This window comes from Arvicanthis niloticus, chromosome 2 (genome assembly GCF_011762505.2).
Source record: "Arvicanthis niloticus isolate mArvNil1 chromosome 2, mArvNil1.pat.X, whole genome shotgun sequence".
NCBI lineage: Eukaryota > Metazoa > Chordata > Mammalia > Rodentia > Muridae > Arvicanthis > Arvicanthis niloticus.
The window spans coordinates 51,402,526-51,421,160 of record NC_047659.1 but is presented as its reverse complement, the minus strand read 5'-3'; the positions used below and the strand labels follow the sequence as shown (position 1 = coordinate 51,421,160).

Below are 18,635 nucleotides of genomic sequence, written 5' to 3'. Positions count from 1 at the left end.
AAATTAGATTATCAAAAGGCTGGTTTTATAGCAGTGACCACAACAGACATGAAATAAGTGTAAACAATGAAGCCTCTTATAAACAGAGTGCATAGTAATAAACTCTGTATGCTCGAACACACAAGTTCCTGACTTCTGTAGTCATCACCACTAGTGAACCTGTGACTATTTGGAATCAAATAACAATTTTTAAAGAAAACCTGTGACTACTTGAAATCAAATAAGAATTTTTAAAGAAAAGATAAAATCTTTAAGATGGATTATAAATCAAGTGAAGACTGTTGCTATACAGGACACCTAGACTCCAACCAATAGGCACACCTAGCTTTCAGCCAGAGGCTGGTTCCATTTTTAAAAAGGCAGAAAGAATTGCCTACGTTTCTCAAAATTACATACAAAAAGTCTTAAAGGCTTCTAAAAAGTCACAGTAAACCTAGGGTTCAAGTAAAATAATACACTAAATTACAGTAGCTTAAGACTTATGAAAACAAGGCAATTTTATCAATTCTAAGCAAAAACAAACAAAAAGCCCAAAAAACAAAAAGCCTACTACTTCAAACCTAAGTCAGTGTGGTGGTTTGAATGGCCCCCATAGATTCATGTATTTGAATGCTTGGTCTCAGTTCATAGAACTATTTGGGAAGAATTAGGAGGTGTGGCCTTGTTGGAGGAGATGTATCACTGGAGTGGCCCATGTCACTCCCAGTTATTGCTCTCTGCTCCTACTTGTGGCAATGAGGTAAGCTCCCAGTGCCATGCCTGCTTGACTGCTGCAATGTTTCCTACCACAATGGTCATGGACTCTAATCCTCTGCAAATGAAAACCCTGAATTATATATACATTTTCTTTTATTAGACACCTTCCTTGGTCATGGTGTTTTGTCACAATAATAGGAAAGTAATTAAGACAGCCAATGAAGAAATATAACTTACACGCATGTATGCAATGACATAAGTCAGCAAATAACCCCTCTGTCCATTATCTTCTCCAGCTGCGAGACCACTGTAAATAAGAAACAAACTATCAATATATTTTAGGTGAAGAAATAAAAATTAAAAAGCCAAACTAATAACAACATCCCAAAATAACTGCTCAACAGATTAACATGTTATACTCATTTTATCTTAATTTTACTAACCATGAATGTACCAGTAATCAAGAGAATAAGCTTCAATAATAAATCTGAAAACATTTAAAAATATTACTGCTTAGTCACTTGACTTCAAACTTTTATTCTCCAAGCTAAATGAACTCATGATCTCAACTATATTTCCATATCTTAAAAAAGCAAAGGAAGTATTAGTAATTAAAATAAATTCAGATGAACTTAGCCTTCACAAAACTAACAAGATGTTTTATCCTTAGTTTATGAGTATCCCTAATCTGAAAAATCTGAAATCTGAGATGCCACAAAGTTCAAAACATTCTGCTGCTAATAGAATGCCACAATGGATAAGTACAAGATGAATTTTACCCAGAGGGCTGCATAAAAACTAGGTATACCAGAAATAATGTATAAAATTAACTTCAGTTTATTTATATAAGGTGGACAAATCAATGCTAGGCTTAAACACATGGCTCATCCTCAGGATACCTCATTAAGTAAATGAAAATTAGTTCAGGATTTGAAAAATTCCAAAACCAGAAACACACCTGGTCCTAAACATGAGGGATCCTGAACCATCATTAGATTTTTATTCCGATACTCACATAGTCTTTTGTATTAAAATGTGTGGTCAGTGACTAGAAATTCCCAAATAACAAGAAGTTCTCAAACAGATGATATTTAGGTCATGGAAGATAAAACACACAGAAGCATTAAAGTTTATGATGCAGATGCAGACAAGTACAGAACAGCACTTCAAATCTTAATACTATAATGTACAAATTAACTCTCAATCTGAATTGTTTATCCAGAGAAACTATGTTAGGTGATTTAGTTAGAATTGATTTATATATCATAAAATCTCATCCTAGTTTTCTGGTTTACCAAAGTTCTTATTTGAAAAGACAATGAATGAGGATTTGGAGAGATGGCTTAGAAATTAAGAGCACTTGTTGCTCTTGCAGAGGACCAGGGCTCAGCAATCACATGGTAGCTCACACCATCTGTAACTCTATCGTCAGGCATTCTATAACCACCTATAACTTCTGCTTCTGATGTTCTCTTATGCTCCATGAGTACAAGGTATGCATGTGGTACATACACATACATGTAGGCAAAACATTCATACACATAACAAAATTAAAAAAAAACTGTAAAACTTTTTAAAAGATAGTCAATGAATACTGCTTTCTACTACCTCCAGAAAATAGATTTTATTTATACTTTTTCAATTATCGGAAAAAAGTTAAAGTTTATTTCATTTTAGTTAATTAAAAGAAAAAAAACACTTCTCTTATAGCCTCAATTAACATTTTATACCTAAATTCTTTTTTTCCTCTGAATTTTGTTTGACTTGATGGACATAGTACATAATGATACATAGTTGTTTTACATGAATATTTTAAGACTGTCCAGCTAGAACTCAGGCTTAAACAGAATTCCCTAGATTTTTAAATCCACAATTGCAAGTGATTATACACAAATTAGGGATATCCAGAAGGAACCTGCCTTCAGAATCTAGCCAGAATCAACTGAAGATTCAAAGAACTGACAGAGCAGCTATATTTTAAAATCACTTAAGACTGGGGCAAAATGAAGAACTGTGGAACCGTGAAAGGATGGCTTGGTTTCTGGTAGAACACTGGCTAGAAATGGCTGGAGACCCTGCTAGGGACAGCATACATTTTGCTATGCTCCCAGACTCCAGGCTCCTAACATGGGACCAAGACCTTTGATCAGCCCTTTCAGTCATAATGACCCTACCAGCCCCTCCACAGGTAGAGGATGTGACTACAGGCCTCAACCTCAAGAGATCTCCATATTAATGAGATACCTGTAGGCCAGAGGGTGTAGCCAATTAAGTATTCCTTCCCAGACCCTCCTCCTTACAAACAATAGTTAACCAAAGGCCCACCCTGGGGGTGCAGGGAGGTGGGAGTACAGCCAGATTCATCTACCTTCTGCCATGACAATAAATCTTTTAAACCCATAGACTTCCTCGCTGTGGAGAACTGTGGAAAAGGCGTTTAACTAATGAGCCGCTGCCTAACCTCTCGCTGAGGACTTCTCTGCCTCTGCATCGGAGGCCACTGATTCAAGCAAGCTAGCCAATCAGCCCACACAGCTGAGGGAGTGCAGTAACCAAGAGTCTCCTTCGCGGGCGGGCGCTGTCTGGGCTTCCTTCTCTCCCCTCGTTCCTCTCGAATCTCTGTTCTTCCGAGGCCTCCAGCAGCACCTGGGAGCCCAAGAATGGCCTCCAGGTCCACTCAGGAGTCCTGCCCTGCGGAACTTCAGACTGAGATCTCTCCACGCCCCGAGCAGCTTCTTAGCCCAGTGTCCACCAAGCGCCGCATGGAAGGTGCTCAAGTCAAAGTTCCGAGCTTCTGCTCCCCAGAGTCCTGCTCCCCAGAGCCAACCACCTGGGGCGGCAGACACACGGGAACAACAACTCCACCCAACAGGGCCCACACCTGCACCCACGCACAAGCTAACAGACCCACAAAGAACATTTTATAATCACAATGCTAACGAACCAGCAAGTTACAGCTCAAGTCAAATGACTCAAAGCAAAAAGTTAGTTCTGGGTTGGATGTGAGGTTGAGGCAGAGAGACAAAGTTCTAGAACCACAAAATTACTGTGTCAAGTACTTAAAGGGATGCAGATGAGCTCCTAGCTTAAGTAGACACCAAAAATGAAGTCAGGCTCTGAGGCTAAATGAGAAGAAACAGTACAGAGGAAAGAATGTGAAGCCTGGAAGATGCTGCAAAACACCTGTGCTGAGAACTTCTGAACAAAGTGAGCCAAGAGGATGTGGTGAGAGCAAACCTGCCTGCTTCACTAGACAGGATCCAGTGAGGAAACATACCCATAAAAACATGCCTTTTTAAAAAGTCTGACGGGGCTGGAAAAAAGGAGGTAGGAGAGCTTGCTGCTCTTGGAGGGGACTAGAGTGTGGCTGCCAGCACCCACACTGTATCACTTAGAACCACCTGTAACTGTAACGCCAGACAAACTGACACATGGCTTCAGTGGGCATCAAGTGCACATACATACTGAACACATACACAGAAGTATAAATAAAAATTTTAAATAAAATTTAAAAATCAGAAGAAGAAATAACAATTTTTTAAAAATGTTATTTTTTAAATAACATTTAAAACTGGACATCCATCCTATATTCATAAGCCCTGAAAAACAAATAAAAGGCAATTTGGGCTTAACTTTTTATAATCATAATTTTTCTAGCAAATTTAGCTTTTAGAATCTTTCCTCTTTTTTTGTTTGTTTTGTTGTTGTTGTTGTTTCAGAACTGTCAATTTAGCCAAAACCAAATAAAGATACAATATATAAGCAATCACAAAACTAAGAAATGAAATGTTTCTGAACTGTCAATTTTGCAGCCACTCAAAAAAAAAAAATAGGTACACTCAAACTGCTTTATTACTAAGTAGAATGTCCATCGACTACTTCTTATTCTCACACATTTCAAACATCAATTCACAAGGTTCTTAAACATATGTAAAGAAGGAGTAGGTAGCTTAATGGAGAGGAAAACCAGACTTTCATTTATGTTAAAGGGCCATTTGGCCAAACTAATCACTCCCGTGCTGAAATATATCAAACAACTTAAGAACATTGTAAAAATAATGATAAGATATTGCCTTAAATTCCAAGGGAAATGTCAAAGCCTCTGTCCTGACTACTGAAAGTGATGCTTATTCAACTCCTAAAGGATTGCAAGTATTTTACCAGCAAGCACGGATAAACAATCAAAGGCCGGCTCTTTAGCATCTGGCTATTATTGGGTCTTGGTTGTTGAGACATGTTCAGCAGTGCTGGAGTGGGGTAGCAGAAGGCCGACTGAGTACATCAACAGATAAAATACTCTACATGATGGGTGGACAACACTTAAAACAATCAATTTTGCTGGGCGGTGGTGGCACACGCCTTTAATCCCAGCACTTGGGAGGCAGAGGCAGGCGGATTTCTGGGTTCGAGACCAGCCTGGTCTACAGAGTGAGTTCCAGGACAGCCAGGATTACACAGAGAAACCCTGTCTCAAAAAAAAAAAAAAAAAAAAAATCAATTTTAGATAATGAGCAGTAAGAACAGAAGACAAAAAAGAAAAAATAAAGGACCTATTAACAATGCCCTAATTAGAGCTGCTGAGATGGCTCAGTGGTTAAGAACACCAATTGCTCTTCAGGAGGTCATGAGTTCAAATCCCAGCAACCACATGGTGGCTACCAACTATCCTTAATGAGATCTGATGCCCTTATATGGGTGTCAAAAACAGCACCGAAGACAGTAAAAAGTAAATCTAACATTAGCCTATTTCTCGCTCTAAGACAATATTTTATTTTAATACTAATTTCAAACAATCATAGATATAAAGAGCTAAGTTAGCATATACACAAATTGGGACACTGTAAAGCAGTTATCTCCAACTCAAATGAGTGTAAGACAAAAAGAATGGAAGAAAGATAAATGTTTATAGAGTTCAGAGCTACTTAATGTTAGGTCTGCCCTAAACCCTGGACAAATGGGAAAGGCTGAATCAGCGACTTCTGGCTTCTGCACCTGAGAAGGGAGGGGGAACGCGCGGCCCAGACAAATGGCAGATCCATTGAGCTCTCGCCCATCAGTCTTATAATCCATCAAGCAAATAGAAACCACCCTATCATTATTCAGTTCATTATAGATTCGAAGTGTTTTCTGTTTCTTTATACCAGCATAAAACAGTAAGTGACAGGGGGTGGAGTATAGATAATTTATCAGATACCACAGACTAAACATAATTTCCTTTTGAAAACAAGCTAGCAGCATGCTTTATACATGAACTAGTAACCTGACAACTTTGTCTCATTCTTACACAACAAATAACACATCACAAAATTATCATTCATGCAAAAATCTAGGAAAACCAAAATATTTAGCATTGTATAACACATATACATTACATATGTAAAATTAGGTAAAAGTAACACATTATTCCTACAAATTTAACATTAAATAATAAATGCACATATTGTGTGTGCATATGTGTGTATATATATATATATATATACACACACACATATATATGTGGGCCTATATATACATATACGTGTGTGTGTGTGTATAAATTAGGTCAAAGCAACAAATCACTCTTCCTACAAATTTTGAAGTTAAAAAGAACTTTTTAAGCTTATGCTCATAAATTAAGATTAATTTAATAGTGAACCCAAATTAGAAGTGCTGACACATGCAGTCTGTATGAAGCTACCACACTTTAGCATACTTCCTCTTGGTTATGAACTATAAGCCATACCCAAATTTTGCTGCGATGTCATATACTTGTTTTTCGTGCTGAAGAACCTTCTCACGGTCTCCCTCGAACAGTAATGTGGCTACGCTTATTTGATTTGGATCAAATCCTTTAAACTACAAAATATAAAATAAAATTTTATTATTACAGGGAAGCCTTAGCCTCTGTTAAACAGTAAATGGAAATACATTTTGCTCTTTTCTTTCTGATTTGGCCTCAATTACAGCAGCCTGCTAAATAGTGAGCTTTGAAGCTTTACACGTCCATTAATAAGAATGCCTGATGTGGGTACTGACTGCCGGGAGAGCAGCTCATTGGTGAGCACTTGCCTGGCCTGCATAAGTCCCAGGGCTTGATGCCCAGCACTACAAGGACAAACACAAGAAACGGAGGTGTACAAAATACATATTTCAAAATATACCCTGGTATTATAAATACCTACTGATATAGTAATACAACAGGTAACCTGCCAGAACTTTAACTATAACTGAGAAAACAGAACACAAATTACAAAACGGTAGAGCAAAGCAGCTGGTTGGAGCTAACAACATCTCTACAAACCAACCATGACACATTATATAACACTGGCAGAAAACTTTGTATGTGCAAAGAACCAAAACTAATTTTAAAGAGAAATATATAAATTCACTATAGAAAAAAAGATGACACAGATGCTCCTGGATGCATAAATTATTTCAAACTTGCCAATTCTTGTCCAAATTGATAAACTAGAATATTCCAATCATAATAAAAATCCCAGTGGTCATTTGAAAAGCACAAATCTCTAAAATTTTTCTAGAACAATAAACAAACATGTGATGGTGGCAACAGAGGAAATTCCAAATAATAAAAGAAAAAAAAAACAAGATTATATCTTTTTAACTTTTCAAAACCAAAACCGACACTGTTACAAAACATTGGGAACCATGTCAAAGTGGTGTCTTCTCAGGCAGCATTGTATATCAGATGCCTTAGGCATCAATGTAAAAAGAAGCAGGGCATTAGTCACAATCACTAGTGCTGACACAAGGGTCAGCAACAGGGGAGCAGGGGGTGAAGATCAATCTAGATATTTGCCAAACAGCAAATGATCAAAATAAAACAAAAACAACAACACACAATAAACAAAAACAGCACAAAAACAACCACAACACAACCCAATCACAATAAAACCCTTTAACTGTTAATTAAACCAGAGAAGGTACATCATACAGCTTAATGGTAGACCTCTTGCTTTAGTGTGTGACAACCTTTGTTTCCTTCTCAGCACAACAAAACAGAACAAGAACATAATGGAGGTGGAAGAGTGAAATGTCCCTGAGCATACTAGAAAGTTTTTTCTCAGCTTAGAAGTGATCAGTCATAAGAAAATACATAAATTTGAATCTGTGACATCAAAAAGAAAAAAAAAAACTATTAAAAAGAGGCGCTTGATTGGAAAAATACTATTTACAAAATCCACAAAAAGGGCACCTGATAATTCCATTACTCAAAGAGTGTGTATCAAAAGACAGTGAAAAAATAAGTTACTGTCCCTAACACAAGAACAACACTTAACTAATTTACACAAGACAGGCAGAGATTGGTTCGATCTCTCTAGTATTTCAAGAAATATTACCCATTTAAGCCGAATAATAACCAAGCCCCATGGCTACAACAAAATGACATGATATTGTCACGGTTGTGCACTCTGACACACACTGTTGCCATTGAGATACACACTAGTACAACTTTCTTTCAAATTTCCAGTTCTCAGGAATCAAAGGAAAAATGAGTAAATGAACACACCCTCATTTCACTTCTCAGTACAACTGTAAAGAAAAAAAAAATTCAAACTACAGAAAATGTGGCCAGCTTGAAACTGCTCGATGCAGGACTGTTATAAGATTTGAGAGCAAGAGACTAAGGCATTTGAAACTGACTGCACAGTTGAGTTGCTAACATACCTGCTCCAACATAAAACACAACACAACATGGAAAAAAGCCTTTAAGGAGGTATGTATGGCGAGAAGACAAGAAAAAAACTCCTGTCCTATACATGTATTATTTTAGATTCTTTTTTTAGTCTTACCTTTGTAATATAAAACTTTTTTAATCCATCCAAAAATGATGTAAAAATAGAGGAGACCTGAGGTTTAAGAGCATGACCTAGGAAGAAAAAAGTTTACAGTTTAAATTAACAGCAAATTATGTGTTTTTGAGATGAAAAGATGGCTTTAATTTAGTATCCTAAGGAAAGCAAGTTTTCATAGTTGTAAGTTATATGAATGTTTATTAAGATATTTTACCTCTACATTCTTTCAAACGTGACAGTGTTTGTTTGTTTTTCAGTCAAATTACCACATGTAACTAATACTATACATAATTTCAGTTATCTTTCAATGGTACGGTTTACACACAATAAAACCACCTCATTAATTTTTATTTTAAGAACACTCAGTAATGGCTGGGTTTGCTATTTTTTTTTAATTATACAGAAACCACACAGAACTATAACCAAATATGGAATCCATGTAAAGTTTAAAGTTGTTTCTTAATTAATTCTTAAGTCATCCAGAATTCTTAGCATAAAACTAGCAATTGCTTCCTTAATCACACTCAGGGAGTTAAAATTGCCAAAATAACACAAAGGCATTTCAGAGCCTTCTCAATTAACATCGCTGTTGCAGATTAAGCCTAATTGAATGAGAACCTTCTACTGTTTTCTCATCATTTCAAAGAAGAGCAACTTCTCAGCTCTGGGGATGGTTCCAGTCAACTCCCACATCTGGCCTTAGTGCTATGAGCCCAATTCAGAAAAATATGCCATCCTGTTTATGCAGAATTTTTAAAAAGAATCTTCAAGTACTTAGCAAACCTAAAATCGTCTTCAAGTTTTTTTCTAGTCTTCTAAGGTTGAGGATTCTGAAGTATAAGATCTCCCTTCAAAAGAAATGCAAAGCAAACTAGCTGTTTCTAAAACAATCACTGCCAGTCTTTTGTGCCGATCCATCTATTTTTTAAGTATATATAATACTTACTTGCTACATTTTTGCTAATTGTAGTGAGGAAACTAGGTTAGACAAAGGACTAAGTAAACTAGGTCTTATGCAGAGACTATGAGATACCCCTGCTAAAGCTGAGACAGTAAAAAGAGAGACAGACCGACAAGGTAGCAAACAAAGAAAATGAACTACAGGGTGGACAGAGACCAACTCAGCAATGTTTCTGAGCCTGAATCAAATGTTGATTTGTTTAGGAACTTCTTTCCTGAAAGGTTTTATAAATGTTTCTTCAGGGGCTGGAGAGATGGCTCAGTGGTTAAGAGCTCTGACTGCTCTTCCAGAAGTCCTGAGTTCAATTCCCAACAACCACGTGGTGGCTCACAACCATCTGTAATGGGATCCAATGTCCTCTTCTGCTGTGTCTGAAGACAGCTACAGTGTACGCATATAAGTGAAATAAATAAATCTTAAAAAAAATAAAAATAAATGTTTCTCCGGGATAATTATGCTTTTAAAAAAATAATTTTAGCATCTAGAAACTTGGAAATGGCACATCATTGGAATGATCACTTTTTTTTTTTTTTGCCAGTTAGGACTTACCCTATATTAATAACAGAAATTAAACACATAAACATGTTGAGCTATGCCTGGGGGCTCAGGGCTGTAATCCCAGATATTCAAGGGGATAAGGCAGAAGAATTTAAAGTTCAAAGCCTACCTGAACTAAGACTGAGTTCAAGGCCAGGCTGGGCAACTTGAGATCTTGCCTCAAAAAGTAAAAAGAGGGCTGAGATATCAATCAGTAGCAGAATGTCTGCCTAGCAAGCCTGAAGCCCAGCTTTTATCACCAGTACCACTATAGTACTGAGTATACCTTTTTTGCAAAAGACTTCAATTATGCTTTATACAAGTCTTCAAATCCATTTATCTTTATACAATGCTCGAGAACTTCAAATGTTACTAATCCTGTGTAAACAATCCTTATGATCACCTTCATCTATAGACTCTGATTGGCATCATTCACCTTACAATGATGGAAGTCAGCCACATCTATCCATAATACTGAATTAAATCAATTATCATAAAAGTGATACTAATTTAGATGGGTCAACCATTAATAACAACTTGAAGACATCATTGTCTTTTTTTTCCATCAAATTATTGTTGCCTATCAAACTATTATATGCCAAATATATTTTGGTTAGTGTGCTTTGTCTTTATAATAAATAAATAAATATATAATTTCTAAATTTCTTCAGAAAGTATAATTAGCATTGATTAGCATACAGCAATTTCATGGTGCTATGTTAATTCATTTAAAGGGATTTGTTAGTGTATTTCTGAAGCAATCTGACACAGCTAAAGCATGGAGCTTTGGAATCAGACAAACTGAGTTTGACCACAACTCTACCACTCACAGCTTGTAGATGCATCACCACGGAGAGCAGCTAAAAGGTGGTATATCAGAAATCATGATATTATCAATGTGCTCACCGTTGTGCTATAGCTATCTAGGAGTTGTTCACTCCATTTTGCCAGTTCAATGATTAGTTCAACCAACACCCAAATGTATGATATGTGATAAGGGCAGGAGATACAGAAACATATAACCATTCCTAAATTTGAGAAGCCTCATCCGGTATAAAGTAAATATGTAGATCATGTCAATATACTGAAAATAGACAATTTTAGTATATTGTATTAAGGGCTGAACCAGGAGAAATAAAAAAATTAAAACTATTATAATTAATAATAAGCCTTATACCTCATTAACTACTATGACATAAACATTCATCAATCAGCAACATGGCTGGTGCAGGATACTGGATAACACTTGCTGTGCTAAAAATTACTCTTTTCATTGCTTAATTATGAAGCCATGAGAAAATATACAAATCTTCAATGGATACCAAGGAATTAAAAATGCTATAACCTAAAGGGGAAAAGGGTTGGCCAGAGGGGAGGGATATATGGCATATGGTCAAAATATGACACAGTTAAAAGATATTCTCATTATGAAAGCCAACACAATGTGCAATAACTATATACCAATAAAGAAAGCAAACAAAAATGTCATAGCCAACCCAGAGGCATGGTCATTTCAAATATCCCAGCAACACCCCAAACCCACTGTAACCCCAAAATCCCACTGCCAATCAACCAATTAGTGCCTGGAAATAGTCTCAATCTTCAATAAGCTTGTCACCAGGCTGGTAGATGGCTGTCCTAAAAACTTGCCCCTTTTCCTCTGCTGCTACTCTACATGGGGAACTTCAGATTTGTCACTCTATTGCTACACCACCTGAAGCTTCACCTCCAGTCCAGCTCCTCCTAACTCACCTTTCATCAGAAAGAGCTTTCTAAGGCAGACACTGATGCCCCACCCCCCACCCCCAAGAAAGTCCACTGCAAACAGGATAATATCCACACAAATATTTGGAACACTCTAAATCATGCTATTGTGCTTTCACAAGTCCAGCTTTGCAAGGGAACAAGGGATCAAGTCTGGTAGGATAGAAGACTCACACAAACCTCCATTTCCCCTTTAAGATTCAAATCAAATGCTGCCTCTTACAGATGCCCTTGCTCACGTTCCTCTTCCACCTTGAGAAAGCTCCCTGAATGAAGCATAGCTTCCCCAGCAACACAAGCACCTGTGCTGTCCACAGCCCTCCTCCACTGGGCCACTTTCTTACAAGACTGAGTCCTCATTAGGCTGAGAGCCCTGTGAAGGACAGCACCATGGCAAGCACCAGACTTCTCTGAAAACTCTGGAGCTAACAGAGCACATTTTAAAACGGCCATTCTTTACTCACCAAACTGAAACTGCTGGTTGTCCATGAGGCGGATAGATGCAGGAGCACATCTCTGTTTAAGAAAGAGAAAGCGAGAGGCAGTTCAATACACTAAAACATAACACAAACAGGACCTGACTGTTAACAAATGTAAGAACTTAGCTCCTAAAGATACATAAAAAGAAAAGAATCACAATGGTTTATATAATTTCATAAAGACAAAACATCAGTAGCTTAAAAAAATATTTGAAGAACTCTCTATATAATCAATACATACATATTCAGACCTTTAATCTTAGCAATAAAATATACTTATTGCCTGGCAAAAACCTATGGCAGCAACTTAAAAAGAAATGCCAGTCCTCAAAATTGACTATTTTACAACAAAGTAGAACTTTAAAAAAAAAAAAAAAAAAAGACTAAATATGTATCTTAAGAATTGCACATTTTGGCCCATGCCCAAATGGTGTGGTGGCGCACACCTTTAATCCTCAGGAGGCACAGAGAGGCAGATCTCTGTGAGTTTGAGATCAGTCTGGTCTACAGGGTGAGTTCCAGGACAGCCATGGTTACTGGAGAAACCCTGTCTCAAAAAAAATAAAATAAAATAAATAAACAGATAGGTAAATAAATAAATAATAAAAAAAATAAACCACAGCAGAATCAACCAACTAATGCCTAGAGATGTTCTCAACCTTCCCCAAGCTTACGTGGCAGGTAGACAATGGCTGTCCTGAAAACCTGCCCCTCTTTTCTCTGCTGCCACTTATATAGAAAGTTTTTCTTTTCTGCTTTTATATAAGAGTTCAAATTTTGTAATATTGTAGTAGGTTTTTGCAGTTTTCCCCTCCTCTCCTCTATCTTCCGTCTCCTCCTCCTTTTTCCTTTTTTTCTAACAGTGCTGAGAATCGAGGTCGTGGCCACGCACCCACTGTAATGTTCTACCACTCAGACGAATCTCTTGCACACTTTTAAAATGAGGAAAACATTGATGAAAAATTTTATATGCTAAAGAACTTCCAAAGACTATCTGCAGTATCTTCAAAGACAACTCTGGTAACCATTCCTTCCTTTCCATCTTTTCGTACACTATTTTAAAAGGAAAACATACAAACACTCAGAGTTCTACATTCTTTCAAGGTTACTTGTAGTATAAGCAGCAGTAAAACTTGGATGGTTAAGAATATATCTGGAACGAATGAATAGAAGGCTGTTCCAGTGTCATATACATCTAGGAACTAACAATTGCCAGGAAGAACAAAACAACACACAAAACACAAAGGGAAGACAGCAGGTGCAAGTTGAGTAATCTTCACCTGCAGATCTGAAATCTAAAATGCTCTGAATTCCAACTATTCTCACCAACAACTTACCAACACATTTCTGATTTGAGAGCATTTGGATTTTCAGACTGCAGATGTCCAAGCAGGAATGTAAGGAAACATGAGAAGAGAATGCAGACATGACATTCCTCTTGTACTCTATTAACTTTGTGATGACCAAGCTATTAAAGGGTCTGAGGCACAAACTAGATTATTGTTTCCTACACAAGATTTTAAAACTGCTAAAATTCTACCAAGGGCTGTTTTTAGAGCAGATATTTTGAAAAATGCTGTAAACATTTTTTGAGACAACATCTGCTATAAAGCCCAGCTGTCTCCAAACTCCTCCCGACACTCCTATTAGCTCAGCCTTAAAAAACTGCCATAAACTTTCCAGATATCTGTCATCAAAGTATCTTTATCAATAAAATCTATAAAGTTCCAAAACTCCTGAAAAGCTTAAAATATTCACTAAAACATTTTGCTATTACTTGCTTTTAGTTGAACATGTATTTAATTATTATAAAAGTGTAAAACACAATTTTACCCAGTAAAAGGTTTGATAAGATTCTTATTTTAAAGTCTAAACAGTTTATTTACTCATCTAAATACTAAAGATGAAATAGTTCAAGTGACTGAAGAGTCACTGGCAGGTCTGAAGGGACAGTACCAACTGATCTGATACACATGGTGGCAACCCACCACCTCCCACTATCCAAGGTGCTGTGTCTCCAAACTGCTGCCCTGTTTATCAACAGCCTTGTCACAGAGGCATAACTTGTACTAACTACTTTTCAGCTAAACACAAGAATGGATGAGGTTAAAATACTTGTCCAAGGTCAAATAACTATGAAACAGCAAAGAGACCAAGATCCTGACTACTGATGAGCAGTTTCAAGTAACACACACACACACACACACACACACACACACACACAAAATCACTAACTACACAGTGCTTTGCTTCATATTTGAATCAAAGATTACATAAAAACTATCACATTGGCTGATTTTGTAGTCTTACTAAAAATGTATCAGTTTAAAAAATAACAAGCAGGGTAATTTCAAGTATAGTATAAAGGAACTATATGGTTAGAAACTCCTGAAAGCACCTCCAGTTTCCACACTAAAGGTGGGTCAATTTTCTTCACATTTACAATCCAGATGCCTGTAATAAAATGAAGGCAGTGACTTCTAATAAAACATACGAAACCTGATTCGGTCAAATTTCATTTCTTCCTAAAATAAGCAGGATATCTATAGGCGTATATAAGATAGTAATTTATAGACATACATGTTTATATGTTCTAACATAAGCACACCACAAAAATATTAAAGAATTCAGAGCTTTTCTGGGGGGGAGGCTTAAATTCCTGATGAGAACTATAAATTCTACCTGCTGCCACCAGACAGATTCTGGTTCACCTGCCTCAAAGGGTGGGTGCTGCTCATGAAAACAAACCACACAAGTGCATGCTGAGAAGTGGGAGAAAGACACCACTCTCAGTAAATGCTTGTAGTCAGGAGGAGAGCTGGGCTACTGGGTCTCTTCTGGGGTAGAAACACATCCAGAAACTACAGGTTAATTTTGGCTCCCTTGTTAGAATCTGCATTTGATTTTATCCTCTTAAGCTGGAAGTAGTTCTGTTATTCTCTACTCATTTTATCCAAGTTTTATTTTTGAAACAAGGTCTCACACTGTAGCCAGCCTGGCCTGGAGCTCACTATGTAGACCAGGCTGACCTTGATCTTAAGATCTACATACATCCCTCTGCCTACCAGGTACTGGGATTAAACGTGTGTTTCGAGGCTGCAACAAAGCATGGAATGGCAAACTTTTAAGATGCAGAAGTTGGACTATGGTGCCCATCAAGGACTACGGACAATGAAGTCCAGGCCTGCCTCTTGCAGCTGCCAATCTGGCGGGCAGGGAAGAAAACTTGTCTGATGTTAAAGGGAAATGCTGGGTAGGAAGTGAAATGTACAGTAAAGCACCAAAGGGTCCAAGGTGTCCTGGAGCCTACAGAATGGAGTGCAGTCTGTCTCTTAAAGGATTTAATTATTAGAATGCAACTTTCTTAGATATGCAAATAAAAATGTATTTTTTAAATAAACTGCTAAAATTCCTTAGAAATATTCACATAAATTAAGTGTGATTTTAACTTGGTGGCTGAATTACATGAGCAAATGCTACCCCAAAACAAAGTTCTTAACACTGAATTTTAGAAATCATCTAATTTAAATCAAAGTCTCATATTTTTTCCAAAGTTAAGAAATACATTTTCAGTTGCTGTTTTGAGTAAATTCATATGAGCAAAGAATTCAAATTTAAAAAAAAGTGTATAGGTTAGTCTGCTGGCCTTTGGCAACTGATTTGTAAATTATTATACATCATTCTAAATATACTTATAAACAGAATTTGAAATAATTGAAAGTTACCACAGGCTGGTGGTGGTGGCACAAGACTTTAATTCCAGCACTCAGGAGGCAGAGGCATGCAGAACTCCATGAGCTTGAGGCCAGTTTGGTCTATATAGTGAGTTCCAGGACAGCCAGGGTTACACAGAGAAACCCTGTCTCAGAGGGGGGAAAAAAAAGTTACCACACAACTGATCAAAGAGAAGCTCCTAATACCATCAAACCCCGCTCCAATTAGGTTATGTCCACTGCTTCCAAAACTAACTGAGGAGGCTGAGCTCTGTCTTTCAAGGATGGGGACTATAAACTCTAAGAACAGTTAAGAGTTCAAAGTCATACCAAACCATCTAGTAAGGAACACTGACACCACTGCACACACATAGGGTGGGCAGGCAGCCAGGCGAGGAGCCCTGGCACTACAGTGACCCCTGCTGGTAGGTGTCAGAAGTAACCTAGGAGGGGATGTTTGAACAAACTAATGATACATTATTAAGAAATCAAAGAAATTTTAACAATATACAAACAAAAGTTGCTTACTCTAACTAAAGTTAATAAAATAATTAAGTGCACTTACTAGGATTTCTCGTGCATCTGACTTCACCACCAATCCATGCTATACAGTCAGTAAATAGCACCAAAAGGTATAAAAAAAAAAACTACTGGGCACTAACCATCAATCATTTTGTCTTGATGAACAAATATGTACTGATCTGACTAAGCCAAATTTCTAGTAATTTCTTTCCTTTAAGAGTATAGCAACCAGGAATTTACTTGAGCCTTAACCTGAAAAGTAAAATCTAGTATTACTCTCTGTGTTAACTTAACAGGTATCTTAATCCAACTACTTTATAAATTTAAAAGGCAATTATTTAAGAAATACCTCAAAAGATTCATGGGAAATGTGTTGCTTACACCAAACCATGCCCCTTGCCAGAGTCTATGGTTTTATACACTTGAGATCAGACACATGAGTGGAGATGTTTCTGACTTGACTAGCTTCTACCAAAGTTCAGAATGAATACACCTTTTAGGTCCCTCTAAGACCGCTACTACTTTAAGATCTTAAAGATAAATTAAAAGGGTATCTCACTGAATGTCCCTCTATCTGAGCTGCCACACTAGTGAGTTATCTTTGAACTGAAATAGTTTCTTCAAAGGGCAAGTCAAACATCCTGCCCAAATTCCTGAGCCTATCAGATATCCAGAGGGTAGCCCACCCTCTCAAATGAGAAAAGAAAAAGGAAATGAGAGAAGGAACTCTGTGAGGGTGGAACTGGTTGCCAGGCATCAGCATTTGGGATATTAATTAACTTAAAAAACAAAGAAACAAAACAAAAACAAATAGTCTACATGTTTATCAAAAACAAATGTCCCAATATTCAACCCATGGGCAATGCTATGCAAAATTAAACTCAGTGAAATTAAGATATGTGTCCTTAATAATTACCAAAAAAAAGAGAGCTATATTTAATTTGTACACTATGCATACTACCTATTTCATTATGTGATATAGTATTAAGAGTACAGTGCTCCTACACAAAGCCAATGAAAAATTAATGAAAAGTTGAAAGGTGGATGAAAGATATGTGTTGAGTGTAAGTTCCTAGAAATACACTAGAAATGAAATTTAAATATAGACAGGCTCCTCCTCTATGTCAGAGTTGATATAGGTGAAATCATATATTTAAAGGCTACTGGTAACATTCACTGGTCATCCTGGAAACGACATGCATATAACTAGGGATCTATATTATAAACAAGACATTTCTTCTTAAAGACAAATATTTCTGTTTTTTTAAGCATGAAATATATATTATTTGGCAAATATGTTCCTCTGCTTGTAAGAGCCACCAAAACAGACACGTATCCTAATCATTACTTTTATTTTCAGTTTAATAAAGGGACAATACCTACTTCTAAGTAACTTCTGGCAAAGAGCATGCCATACAATGAATGACCTTCATTTCAGAGGACCACAACTGTAAAAAACCCAAGTAACCAAGTCACTGACCAAAGTTATTCTCTTTAGAAAGAAAAAATATGACACATATATAAATACTCACTTATAATGGCAATTGCATTTTATAAGTAGCAAGTACACCCAAAAATTACTGCTAAATATACAAATTTTTTTATATAAAATTTTTTAAAGTACATGTCAAAACTAATTTTTTCAACTTATTTGAACTCCTGCAAAATTTATAGAACTCACAAACTATCTCTTCCCTGCCGTGATCAAAATTAACATAAGGAAATACCTATTAATTTAAAATCACTAAAAATGTTGAAAATAAAGGTGAGAGAAGCAGAAGAGAGACTGGTGAAGGAGAGGCTGTCATCTAAATACCTACTTCTGATACCCAAATGGGCAGTTTCAAAGAACTGACTAATTCATACTAGTTAGTTTTCTTCTAATGGCAAGAGATGCTCCTCTTTCAACATGGAAGACAGAATTGTAATTTTTTTTTTTTAAGATTTATTTATTTTGTATTTAAGTACACTGTCGCTCTCTTCAGATACACCAGAAGAGGGCATCAGATCCCCTTACTGATGGTTGTGAGCCACCATGTGGCTGCTGAGAATTGAACCTCTGGAAAAGCAGTCAGTGCTCTTAACCACTAAGCCATCTCTCCAGACCCTGGAGAAACATTTATAAAACCTTTCAGGAAAATGATAGCTGTGCATTTACATTATAAATTAC

General features: G+C 36.8%; 1 protein-coding gene across 1 annotated transcript in view; it reads right to left on the bottom strand.

The window, feature by feature from the left end:
- The window catches only part of Agps (alkylglycerone phosphate synthase), a 97,617-nt gene that overhangs the window by 29,410 nt on the left and 49,572 nt on the right, over window positions 1–18,635 (bottom strand). The window contains exons 12-15 of the mRNA XM_034494389.2: window positions 12,216–12,267; window positions 8,487–8,563; window positions 6,419–6,531; window positions 934–1,003 (exon numbers count right to left, since the gene is read on the bottom strand). Coding sequence (XP_034350280.1) covers window positions 934–1,003; window positions 6,419–6,531; window positions 8,487–8,563; window positions 12,216–12,267 — 312 coding nt within the window. The remainder of the gene's footprint in view (window positions 1–933; window positions 1,004–6,418; window positions 6,532–8,486; window positions 8,564–12,215; window positions 12,268–18,635) is intronic.